Genomic DNA, 13,478 nt, shown 5'->3' with positions numbered 1-13,478 from the left:
CGGGCAGAGGAACCAGACGTGCACAAGGCACACAAGTTCCTGCTCTCTGCGGCCGCAAGACCGAACCAAAACAAGCCTCGGGAGCGTGAAGAAGCACAGAGTGCAAAAAGCCCCAGAGGCAGCATGAAAGACCCTTGGGTTTTAACACATTTTGCCGAGAGGGAGGACGTGTGACACCGCTCCGAGCCCCCCTCAGCCGGCCCCTCAGCGTCTCGGGGGCAGGACAGGAAGCTCCGTTCCCCTCCCCTCCACGCCGAGCACTGGCCGCTTCCCCCATCACTCCCAACCCCGGCCGGCTGCCGCCCGGCTTCACGCTCAGTTACCGCCTGCCACGTCAGGCAGAGGCGGAGCGGGGCGAGAGGGGAGGGGAGCGGAGCGGAGCGGAGCCGCCGCTGAGCCCGGCCCCGCTCCCTCTGCCGGCGGCGGGCGTGCCGCGAGGGGAGGGGCGGCCATGTTGCGAGGGGAGGGGCAGCCGCCGGAGCGCCGCGCCGCGGGGCGGGGGAGGGAGCGGGACTGGGAGGGGGAGCGGGAGCGGGAGTGGAAGCGGGGCCGCGGCCGCCCGCCCGCCCGCCGCACTTTGTAGGAGTGAGGGGCGAGCGCTGCCCGCCCGGGGCTGCGAGCCGCGCTGCAGCACAGCCTCGCGGCGTCCCCTCTGTCCCCTCCGAGCCCGCATGTGCCCGCAGGACGCCGGCTCCCTTGGCGCCCCGCACCCGGCTTCCCTGCGGGGCTGAGTCCCGCGGAGGCAGCGCCGCGATCGCGAGTGGCGGCGGCGGCAGCGATCGGCGACAAGGGCCGGGGCGGCGCGGGATGCGCCCCGCCTGCCTCCTGGGGCGGTGAAGCCCGCTGCCGGAGGACGAGGAGGAGGAGGAGGGAGGAAGGACAGCCTCGTCCGACCAGACGCTTCGGGTGGAGGGCGGGGGGCGCGGAGCTGCTGACCCCCCCCCCCTCCCCTCCCATCCCCTTCCCGGCGGCTCCCCCTCGCTGTAGGGAGCCTGGCCGTGCTGCTCCGTACGTATCCTGTCTGTCCGCCCGTCTGTCTGTCCGCTCGGCTCCCTCCAGGGGCAGGTGCCTGGGGGTGGACCCCGGGGAGGAGGTGGGGGCACCCCTGGGTGCCGCGGTAGCGCCGGGCTCCCTCCTGCCGGCTTCAGCTCCGCCCGGGGAGGGTGGCGAAAAGTTGAGCCCGGTGCCCAAACGTGCCCGGGGGCTTCTCCCTCTGCCCCGGGGGCTTCTCCCTCTGCCTCGCCTCGCGTTACCCCGGCGGCAGCAGCCGGTGAGGCAGCCGCCGTCTGTCTGTCTGCCTGTCTCAGTGTCTGTCCCCGCGTCCAGCTCGGCTCCCCCATGGCCAACTCGCAGAACGGCCGCAACCCGCGCAAGGGACGGATCCTGGGCTTCATCGACGCCATCCAGGATGCTGTGGGGCCCCCCAAGCAGGCAGCCGCCGACCGCAGGACTGTGGAGAAGACCTGGAAGCTGATGGACAAAGTGGTGAGCAACGAGGGGGGACATTGGGGACACTCCTGCGGCTCCACCAGCTCCGTGCTGTGCCCCTCGGGAAGTGTTTTAGGCTATTCAAGCACCATTTGCCTTTATTTATTTATTTATATTTTTTTCCCTGTGGCCTCTGGCTATGCTTTTTTTTTTTTTTTTTTTTTTTTAATCTTGGTTTGTGTCAGGAAAACAAATATGTGTGTTTGCCTTAGGCTATTGTTATTTTCAGAGCCTGTAAAATGACTCAAACTTGAAAAGCTGAGCTGTCCTAATGAAAAACTGCTTAACTTAGCCTGGTAATCACACACACTGTGTTTTTCGTGTCGGATCACATTGTTAGTCTGCAAACAAGACCTCTGAAGCATGAAACTTCAGCTAAGCTAATCGTCCTGCGAGACGTGCTCACGATGGTAGCATAGATACGTCTGTGCTTTTAGGAATGTGCGTGGGGACTGGGGGATGTCACTCTTGTCAGTTTAGTAAACAGATTTGTACGCACACCTACCTTTTAAGTGTGTGTTCTGCATTTTGGTGAATTTTTACTACTTTTAATTTTCATTTTGAAACCAGATGTGTACCATACTGAAACTTATTTTTCAGGAAGTGGGAGTATAGTTTTCTAGAACTTCTCCTAGGGCTCTGGACCAGCCTGATAAATTTTATTTAGTGTTATACAAGATGACAGCTTGCTGTAGATTAGCTAGGAGAGCTTCTTACCGATGTTAGGAATAGTTTGATTATGATACAGATAACTGTTCAGGGGGCACAGGCGCTCTGTTTTGCATGTGAGTGATATTGACAGCTTCCTCTTGAAACTGATGGAGAGTGAGGAACGCTACCTGCTAGCCTTGGGTCCGTATGTCTAGAGTTATGACTTCCTAACTCAGCGATTCTCCATGAATTAGTGTAATCATTTACTTTTCCTGTGGCTCTTGTACAACACAGATGTTTAACATGTCTTAAAGTTTGTCAGAAGTGACTCTGATGTACTGGAGATATTTAATTTAATGTAATGTGCCTTGACAAGTGGCAATTTCAAAGTATTTGATTGAGTCCTTGTATGCTCTCCTTTTTGATGCTCTAACAATTGCATTTGTATTTCTACCACAATTTCTGGTGATGATTATAAACTTAAAAACCAGCCTTCATAGAAATGATATTGTATGAATCATCCGTCCCTGGGGGTGTTTAAGGAAAGACTGGATATGGTACTTAGGGACATGGTCTAGTGGGTGATATTGGCGGTAGGGAGACAGCTGGACACGATGATCATGAAGGCCTTTTCCAACCTTAATGATTCTGTGATCACAAAGATGACTTTATTATCACAGAGACTTTGTTGACATTTCTCTATTAGTGATCAGGATGCAGTAAGCAGTGAGTATCTTGTAATGAGAAGTGCAATTGTAAACACTTGGAAGCAGGCACTGTTCTTGAGTAGAAGGAAGTTTTCAGGAAACCTGGAATCTGTTTTGTCATTGCTGAAACCACGTGGGGAATGTACAGCTTAATTTCCGCCCCGTGTCAGTCCATTTACAAGTCTGTATGGTAAGATTGCCTCTGGTTCGTTTATATATCCACAGATACCAGCAAATCTTGGACTTGGGGATTGCTTTTACTCATCTGTTGTGGGATAACTTTATTTGTTGCTATTAAGACAGAGCATCGGAACAGCCAGTAAGGCCTGTTCTGTAGAATTCACTGGAAAGGCTGGACATTGTGCTGTGCTTTCTTTTTCATTTTACGGATAAGTGTCCTCAATTTGGATCTTTAATGTATCCTCTTTAAGCTGCTCTCAGTTAATCAAATTTAATTTCCAAATTATATTAAAGTATACCAGACAGGATGATGTCATAGTGTGAGAATGCCGTAGCTTTCTGTTTGAGTTTTTAGCATTTGGTCCTTATAGTGAAAGGATGTTTGAACAAATTAAATATGTTGGCAAACAAATTTAAGTCTCAGCCTCATGTGGCAGGAGACACAGGAAGGTCATTTTATCCTTTGCCTAAATCAAAACCAGGGATTAAAATCAGAAATAGAAACCTGCTCGATTGACTGTTGCTTCAAATCCCATTTCTGGACCGTGTCCGATGACTGGTGTCTGTGGTTGTTCACTGATAAAATTAATACCTGGTGAAGGCAGTAGGCTACTCAAAGCCAGCAGGGTGCCACCCAAGGTAGGATTGTAGCTTTGAGGTTTGTTTTGCTAGTTGTAATAACAGTCATCATTCTTGTTTGTTCTTTACCAATAGTAGCTGTGATAACCATTGTTTTGCTGCAGTTAAGTAGCTCAAGTTTTCTGTCTTCTAAAGATGTGAGTGAAAGGGAGGATGGAAACAAGTAAAGCTATTACTTTGACCAAAGGGTGAAACGAGAGTTCTTAAAAGCTGGGAACAGAGCTCAGTCTTTCCCAGTTGACTTTTTCTTCTTACCTGTACCTTTCTGTACCTTTCCTTCCTTGCATTCTGCTTCTTTCCTCAGTTGGCAGGTGATATTACCTGTATGCATTACTTGTTTTCAACAATAAAAGATTAACAACAAGTATTAACAAGTATTATTAACAAGTATTTCTATTTTATAAGAACTATATAGAACTGGACAGGTTTTATGGTGTATGCAAAAGCTCTGGCTGCTTAAATACCTTACAAACTTGTGTGTGCAGAACTGGTAATATGTCATGCCTTGACATTGTTAAAGCTTCATATTAGTGTTTGCTTTTCATGGGCTGTTGCTTCAGCTGTAAGAATAGGCAGAAGGCTGCAGTTCCACTGAAGTTGGCTCTTCCAACTTCTGTGATCAGTTTAAAAAAAAAAAAAGTGTGTAGATTTTGGGAGTTCTTTAGCAGGACAGAATATTGAGGTACTGCTCCTGGTTAGAGTCCTATTGGTAAATGCTGCTGTAAACAACAGACCTGTGGGGAATAAAAAAAAAAATCCCCATGTTGTAAGTAATAAATGATTTTTTTTTTCCCCCTCTATACCTTCTATTTTCATCTTCCTTTTATTCCTAATCCACTGGGATCTCTACTTTTTGAGGTGTACTGGTATGGCTTTTTACAATGGGTTTACAGTGCTAACTGAGGGGCATCAACTGTTAGCATTTAATGTCCAGTTTCTCTGTTCTTTTTCTCATGGATAAGCTTTAGCTTAAGAACCAAAAATATTTTGTTTAATTCCTTTGCAATAATGCAAAGGGTAATATTCCTCTTATGGTTTAGAAGGCCAGCCCTGCTTTCCAATGCTAGCATTGTATATGCAAGTCAATCATGCATCTTGGAACTTCTGGCAAGCCAATCACTATTTTTAAAAATGCTCTGTATTTTTGAAAGTTCATATCCTGTAAATAATATTCTTAACAAATAACTAAGTCTTCCTTTAAACTGTGCATAAGTTACATGGGATGTTTTTTTCTAAGATTCTAAACCCAATGATTTTAAAACCTAGAAGTTAGCTGTGCATTACTACTAGAAGATGATGGTTATCTTGGGAGCAACTTTGAGAGAAAATGTCTATTATATAAACATGGGTGTAGTTCAGATAATTTGCTGCTTTGGCTATTTAGACTTGGCAGTACTTTTAGGCACATTTTACTATGGTAGGTTGTAAGCCAGTAAAATTGTGACATATTCTGAACAGGATTTTTTTGTTTGTTTGTTTTTTGTTTTAAAATCAGAATATTATAGGAACTTTCAATCCCTTTTCCATACTCTTTTGCACTGGATCTGAAAATAATTGTGTTTTCTACTCTGAAGATTAACAATATTGTATAAACTGTTTGAGTGCTTTATCGTAGCCCACCATATTGTTTGACATAGTAAATGGGGATGGTGGTTTGATTTGCTATTTTAATAGTTTTCTAAGAGCGAATTAGAGTGCATCTCCAAAGCTCATCCTGTTGACTTGGTGAGTAAAAGTGTTACCTCTGTAACTTAATAAGTAGTGTGGTTTTCTTTTACAGTGATCAGTATACACGTTTTCAACAGCATGTAACTGAGTATATAGAACACAGTTCAACAGCTTGAAACTGTGCTGGTGGGTTATGCTTTGCAACACTTAATGTAACTGTTACAGTAATATGCAACCTTGCAAGTTGATTTAAAGGCATAGTTCCACAAAGGATCTAGGAAAGACAATTACCGGTCATAACCAGCGTATTCTTCAGTGTATTACCTGGCTGAAGTTGATAGGAAGTTTTATATCTGCTTAGACTGTGGAAAAGAATTTAAATGGAGAAATGGAAACTTCTCATTTCCTAACCAGACAGAAGTATAAATGACCCTCCAAAGTCAGGTGTCCTTGGATGTATGTACCATCAGCATTGTAACTGCATTTTTCTCAGGTATGGAAACATACGGCGCAGTTGTGGTGTGGCAGCTGTTGAACAAGCACTTGCTGTTTTCTCAGCTGAAAGGTTTGGTGATTGGTCACCGCTAGTTATATTTTGATGAGAAGGCTTCTTTCAGAGGAACATTTCTGTGGGGAGGAAAAAAAAAAAAAAGTCGTTGCAATTAATGTAATTTCTGGCAGAGGGCTATCCAGTGAAGGAGCGGCATGCTCACATTTCATTCATTGTCCTGATTAGCCCCTCCCTCATTACGTTTTTTGGAATTCAGTGTCGGTAGCATCGTGTGTTGTGGTTTTCTGGAGAATTGTTACGGTATTCTACTGTAGAGCAGCCTTTATGCTGTGCTATTTCAAAATGTTCTTAATGCTTTGACTCTTTTTTTGTTCTGCATGGCAGAATATACTAGTTAGAAGTTTTCAAGGTGTAATTTTGGAAGTGTGTGAGCACTGATGCTGTGTTGTAGTCCATTCACTGCAGCTGAAAACAGCGCTTAGCGGATGTTGTACTCACTAGATGCTCTGTTGTAGCTGTGTTGCTTTCCTTGTATTGTCTTTGACCTGAGTTAGGTGTTTAAACAGATTGTGCTGGGGCTTGAACAAAAGTTCTTTTGTCTGACCAGTCCAGTGCCTTCAACTTTATTGTTTGCTGTAAAAATAAATAGAAGGTACAGTTTTCTGTAAGAAATGCATCCTCTAAACACAAGGGCTGTCCATATTCATATCTGAAGATGCTATGGAACAATGCCTTATAACTTTAGACAAATGTCTTCAAAATTTTAAGAGTAGTAGTGTTTCTTTTGTGTTTTTGGGAGGAAGAGAGTTTTTGTGTTTGTTTTTTTTTTTTCCCCCATAGGGACTAGAGTAAGCTTGTCTGGAAGTTCTTGAGCTAAGTCTGTTACTGGTAGCTCAGGATAATCCCCTAGTTACCCATAAACAGAATTGTGCTCTGTTGTTTATGTGGTTCTGGAGTAAGACTATGATTTACCCTGAGATAGTGGAAGAAGCTTAACCTTTCTCAGCTTACCTCAGTGAGAGACATTTCTTAGTAACTTTCTGATTGCTATTCATTTTTTAGACTGAGTGCTTGCTAAATATATACATGCTTATTTCCAGTCATAACAATACACAAATGACACAGTGATGTGATTCATGTCCGCTGCTGAAGTGTTGGCGAGGACTGCTTTGTAAAATGTAGCATGGGGACTTTTATTTTTGTTTCTTTGTTTTGAATTCTGTTTTCTTTTGAAGAAAGGTATGTACGCCACTTCTGGTGGATTGGTAAATCTTTTGCGTCAGCAGTTGTCATTTCTTTTTGCTTGCTTATAATTGTGAACTGCTGTGGTACGTGTCAGGACATCCTGACTCTGGAAACCATATGGTTTACCAGCCATCTCTTTACAAACTTACTTCCTTTGGACTGAAACCTTGTGTGCTCCATAAAAGCCTTGTACTACTTCAGTGGACCACTAACTTTAACTACACATTAGTTTTTTATTTTATTTTATTATATTTTTTCCCTTCCACTGAGAATGCATGCAACTAATTGAGTTGTCCTATAGACACATTTTTTTTTACAACTTCCTTAAAGGCTTATTTGGGAGTTTAGGGTTCTAGTAATGTTCTGCATTTATCTCTGTAAATTGAGCAGAAGGTGAAGCCTGGTAAACCATGATGACCACAGGATCCTGTTGTGCTGTGTGTATGACTAATGCCACTGGACTGAAGAAAACTTTCTAGAACATCTGAAAGGGAAACTAATTCTTCATTTTAACTGGGTAGTCCTTTTGTGTGGTTGAACAGACAGACCATTGAAAATGCAACAACCAGCAGAAGCGATTTGCTTGTTCCTGTTTTAATATTTTTAATGATAGTTCTGGTGTATACAAAACCATTCACATTCTGCTTGTTGATGCATCTGATTGAAAAGAAAGACTTCAGAATTAATCAGTTAATTCTTGATCATGACGTTTGAGAAGAGTGAGGATAAATAAGCAATTAAAAATGATTGCATCCTTCTTGGCTTGTAGGCTGTTCTCATTGCTGACTTTTTTTCCTGAATAAATATTTTCCTCTTTTAAGCTACTCTTTTCTACATTGTGCTGTTGCTCCAGAAAGTTGTAACACCTAATCAGGGATATTGATTGGTGGCACCTGTAGTTTGCTTTGGGAGAATGTCAATCTTTATTGATTCGAGTTTTCACTAAATCACAGAGAACACAGGTTCACGTGAAAAAGGTGTGCAATTTTCATAAAGCTTTCTCTGGAAGTTTTTCACTTCTGTCTTTGGGATACCAGTTCTTCTTTTCTAACTCTTCTGCAAAGAGAAATGTATGACTCTGCATGTATGATTTTCAGATCTGTCTGCACAGGTAAAATTCTTTGCTTATGATTCTGAAATCTCCTTAAAGAATTCTGGCTGTCAGCTTAATTTTGGCATTAAAAAAAAAGAAAAGTGTTTAATCTCCTTTTTAAGCTTCTCATTTTAGTTAATTTTGTGATCTTCTGGAGTAACAGTACCATCCTGCCGTCACTCAGGCAGCCCATTCACTAGAACTGTTATTTTTAAAGTTGTATCTGATTCCTTCAGATTGAGATGTGATCTATGGACAAAGATTGCCTTCTTTATCCATCCATTGTCCTAAAACTCTCACCCATTCAGCTTTCTTTTTCTGACCTTTAAAAAATGCCATCATATCCAATCTATATTCGTTGAGAATGCTGCTCTGGGCATCTGCTAACCCACAATTTGCACTCTGTTGTCTTTTATTCTGCTAGCATTTTCTTTATCATGTTAAATATAAACAATTATTTTCAAAATCTCTTGCTGTTTTGCTCTTGCACTTGTGGTTTGCAGCTCCAGACTTCATCAGCCACTCATGAGTTTACCAAATATCTTTATGCTTTACTTCTTTTTATTTCCTTCCAGCTTCCTCTCCATCTTCGGAGGAATTTCTTTATGACCCACTTAAATTTTTCTAGAGTTTGCCTTGAAGCTTTTCTTTGCTTTTTTATCTAGGAGTAGTTAGGACCCACTAGCACACTGAGCCACTCTTTAGCATGAACTGTTGTGTTTGTGTCCTCATATTTGCCTGTATCCATCTGTTGTCTTTCTGTTTCCTACTGAGATTAAATTTCTCTGTGGGAAGGACTGTCTGCTTTACAATACATCAAATGGGTTCCTGATCCATTACTTGGTCTAGTATGTGAAAGAGTAATATAAATTATTGAAGTAACAATGGATCAGTAAAAGGAAGAGGGCTGTTGCAAAAGTTGTGTTTTAAATACTTTCTTTGAATGGCATTAATGTTTCTACAGTACTTATGGGTTTGCACTGTTCTAATAGTTCTAGAAATTTTTTTAAACTTGATAGTGCTTGACTTTCATCCACCCTCCAATCTCCACTTTTCTAACCATGATCACAGTCCCCTAACTCTGATTGACTGATGTGTTTTGCGTATGTTTCATTCAGAGAAAGAAACAATTGTGTTTACTTTGCTGCTTGTCATGCATGAAGGTCTTAAGTCGGTGAATTTTTTTAATGGTGTAGATCTAGAAATTGGGGGAGAGGTTAGCAATATAGCTTCGAGTTTACAGAGGGATGTATGTTATATGAAACAAGTTTTTTTCCCCCCTGGAAGTGCTCAAAACCATGCACTTTTTTCAAGTTGATACATTAGTAGAAATAGGAGTCTGCTTTCGGCAGTATTAAGATGTTTTTATAGCCTCGTTAGTTACCTCAAAAGAATGTCAAAGTCACTAATATATACTGTGGCGATCCCCAAATGATACCTATAAAACTTTTATGCCACATGGACTTAATTTTTTCTAAGTGTTTGCATATGTACAGCTGCACACACATGTGCAGAATGTGTTTCGCTGCAGTGTGTTAGCTGAGCTTGGATAGCTCAACACAATAGCACTCAAAATCTGTTAGTTTTGATTCCTTTACTTTCTACTACAGAACGTTACAGAACAAACTACCAGAGAAGGTAGGTAGCCAGGAGATAATGACTTTAAATGTGCTTATGTTCAGGAAACAAAAACAGTGCCTTCTTTTCCCAGAAACATTTCCAGTGAAGACTAGCTTCAAATAAAGGTGTTCAATTCATCTGAAGCTTACTCTTTTAAGCAATATACATTATTCAATTAAATTTTGTGCCATTTAGGGAGATGCTGACTTCAAGGTCATGAAGATGTTATCTTCTAGTACAACCATAAAGTGGAAAAGATTGAGTTCATAATACTTTGTTTCATAGTTTATAATATCTGTGAGTGGCTTAATTTCTGTCTGTGAACAGCTTTGGAACCTCTGGCCCCATTCAGACCCTCTTCATAGGTATAGCACTCTCAAACTTTACGTTCCTATGGGTTTTAAAAAGTTACATTATTGGAGAAAGAAGAAAGAGGATCTCTTTTGATGCAAATCTAAATCATAAGGTCAGTTCTTAGTCAACACTAAAAATCCATGGGGAAATTCATCTGCAGCAAACAGACCTGTACAAAACTACCGCTCTTGGCATCACTTGCATACTGTGTTTTGATAATATACTCCTTAGCACATAGTGGACAGGTAAAGATGTTCTTACTTTTTAAAAGGAAACCCCCAACCTATGTAAGTAAGCTTGTTTGTTTTTTTATAGATGTGGCAGGATTAAGTCAAATTTGACATCCTTAGACATTAGAGACTATGTTGAGATATTGTGGAATACAATTGAGATAGGATTTAATTCTTTGTGCCTGGAGGTTGGAGAAATATGCTTACAGAATTTTAAGATGTCAGATCAGTTTTTCCCCCCAAAATACTACTTGTCTTTTAAAATTCACTTGTTTTTGCTTGTAGGTAAGACTGTGCCAAAACCCAAAGCTTCAACTCAAAAACAGCCCACCTTACATACTTGACATTTTACCAGACACTTATCAACATTTGCGACTTATACTGAGCAAATACGATGACAACCAAAAACTTGCACAACTCAGTGAGAATGAATATTTTAAAATCTACATTGACAGTCTCATGAAAAAATCGAAACGGGCTATAAGACTCTTCAAAGAAGGAAAGGAAAGAATGTATGAGGAACAGTCACAGGACAGGTAAGCAAACTATTTAAATATAAGGTAGATTGTCTGGCCTGTGTATATTTTTAACAATGTTTGTCTGCAGCCATTGTGTTTTGACATTTTTAATTATTTAAAGAGCAGAAATATTTATTGTTGGGGTTTATTGACCCTGCAGGTCAAACAGTAATTTGTTGGATTTGTTCCACTGTGTGCTCTTATCTGTCACTTTGCGACCTTTAAAACCAAGAGCATTTCCTTCATAAAACATTCATTTCATTGTGATTACTTGTTTGCAGGGCCTTACAATATGTAGTTTTTCCTCTGGCAGAGTGCAAGTGACTGTTATCTGGTCTGAGCTTGACCCCCCTGAAGCCTACTTCTTAAAACTGTGGGAGCCATGAGGGATACTGACATAGAGTTTTCCAGAGTAGAGAAATGGAACAAAATGGTAGTCGTGTTTTTAAGATATTGTATGATGTTAGCATGAGGTGATGATAATGTTATTGGTGCTGAAAAGTCTTTTCAGAAACATAATGGATTCCTGATTTGCAGTGATTCAATTTTAATAACCAGGATTAATGTTTACTTTGTGTACTGTTTTGGTGGTGAGTAAAGAGGCTTTCAAGATTTGGTGTTACTACATAATACTCTGAAAAGATTTTAAGAACTTTTGTGCAAAATCTGCTTTTTTGTTTTGGGAAGGGGTACAGCAGTCATGTGGCAGTTAGTTAGTCAGATGGAAAACGTGACACTGTTTGCAGTTTCCCCTTTTCAAAGGAGATACGGAAGTCATGGAAGGGAAAATGGAGAGAAAAGGAATGGATAATTGTATCTCTCTGCACCTGAGCTTACAGGCAGGGTTGCAGTATAGTTTTATAGTGGGTGAAAGTGGTGGTAGAAGCACTGGAATGTCTATATTGTTGTAAATGTCACTGCAGTTTTGTTTGATTTACACGAAAGTTCTTTCCAGACCTTTAGGTATGATTATAGCTATTCAGTATACTGTGGTATTCTTCCTGTATGAATCTTGCTTAACGTGTAAGGAATTATTTTAAAAAGTATTTAAAGCCTGTTCAGTTGTGAAGAGCAATTTACCTAAGAGGAACAAAACGTGCAGTTTGAACTATATGAGTGATGAGTATAGGTCTTGATGGATGGGTTTTTTGTGTGTTTGAATTGATAAGCAAGAAAAAAAAATGCTTTCATTGTAGATGCGTTGTTACCAGAATTCCTGGAAGAATTGTTCAGTGCTGAGCCTATGGGGTCTTCCTTTAATAGCCTATTTGTTGTATGTACAAAAGTCATTGTGTTTCGAAGGAAATAAGAACTTTTTATGGTAAGGGAAATTTGACATAAATGACTGCATTATGTAAACAGGTTTTATTTTGACTTCCCTATGGTGCATGAAACCCAGATTTACTTGTGGTTTTGCTTACAGTTAGCAATAAATTAAAACCAGTTTCAGTGTCACTTGCAAAAACAGTCTGCCATAGGCACTGTACAGTCAGTCATTCAAAACAGTGTCTCAGTAACTGTATCTAGTAGCTAGAGTTGTTTTCTTTTTTCCAATTTCCCACTTCAGTTTCTTCATAAGGATAACAGTGGTGATTTAAGGATGTCTTTTGTGAAGCAGTTTTTGAAGAAGGTGCAGTTAGTTTCTGTTATTTATTGGGTCCATTCCTGGAAGGTGTTTGGAGAGGAGGGATTTAAAAACATAGTATCAGTGCAATGATTCACAATAACCTTCAGGCTGTCCCAATTTGTATTTCAGAAAGTGATACATTGTTTTGTCTGACTGATAGAGTTTGAAGCTTGAGGAAGGGAATATAATAGAAATGTGTCTTATGTGTCTTCGTTGCTAAACCAGTTAGATGCATTTCCTCTGCAAGCCAGATTCTGACATAACAGCAGAAACTAAGGCTGGAATGTTTAAACAAACAAACAAAAAATAACAAGCATTTTTCTAGCAGTTCATGCCTCATGCCCTTGTAAGTTCAAGTGATCTGAAAAGTGTCCCTTTTTCATCTACTGGTGATGTTTTTTCTGTACGTGTGTCCTAGTTTTAAGTTGAGTCAAGGTATATTCATTTGCTGAGCCTTGTGACTGGGTTATCTGCTTCCTCTACTGTACTTTGACATACTTGATCATTTTAAATCTTGTAAGTTAGTGAAAGATGCTGTCTTTTTTTTTTTTTTTTTTTAGCTTCTTTGCTTTGAAATATGTTTTCATTGACCTAAGTTTGTTATCTGTTTACTTTATAATGCAAATGTAAGGGTAAACGTTTAAGTAAGTGTTTTTCAAGATATTTTTAAAAGGCAGTCAAATTGAAGTATAGTCAATTTAAAAAAAAAAAAAAAAAAAAAAAAAGCCCAACCAAAAGCCTCTCATATATTGACACCTGACCAGTTTTTGTGGTTTTCAGTCTCACTTTCCTGTTTTGTTTTCTGTTAGTGTCTCTGTGGTTGCTGGATAAAAAGGTCATTGTGGAGAAAAAAAATAAATTAAGAAAATGGCTGCGTTTGGAAGCATTGTCTCAATATTCTTGATTGATATACTTTTAATCTACAAGGTTATTGAGTAATTTTTTAA

At 40.7% G+C, this 13,478-nt stretch overlaps 1 protein-coding gene across 1 annotated transcript in view; it reads left to right on the top strand.

Moving 5' to 3' along the window:
* The first annotated feature begins 957 nt into the window (after positions 1 to 957).
* CBLB (Cbl proto-oncogene B) overlaps positions 958 to 13,478 on the top strand; it is a 133,017-nt gene continuing 120,496 nt past the window's right edge. The window contains exons 1-3 of the mRNA XM_032206243.1: positions 958 to 1,008; positions 1,327 to 1,485; positions 10,672 to 10,922. Coding sequence (XP_032062134.1) covers positions 1,339 to 1,485; positions 10,672 to 10,922 — 398 coding nt within the window. The 5' untranslated portion in view covers positions 958 to 1,008; positions 1,327 to 1,338. The remainder of the gene's footprint in view (positions 1,009 to 1,326; positions 1,486 to 10,671; positions 10,923 to 13,478) is intronic.

This window comes from Aythya fuligula, chromosome 1, assembly GCF_009819795.1.
Source record: "Aythya fuligula isolate bAytFul2 chromosome 1, bAytFul2.pri, whole genome shotgun sequence".
Taxonomy (NCBI): Eukaryota; Metazoa; Chordata; class Aves; order Anseriformes; family Anatidae; genus Aythya; species Aythya fuligula.
Note: the sequence above shows the minus strand (reverse complement) of the source record. Positions and strands in the feature narration are given on the sequence as shown.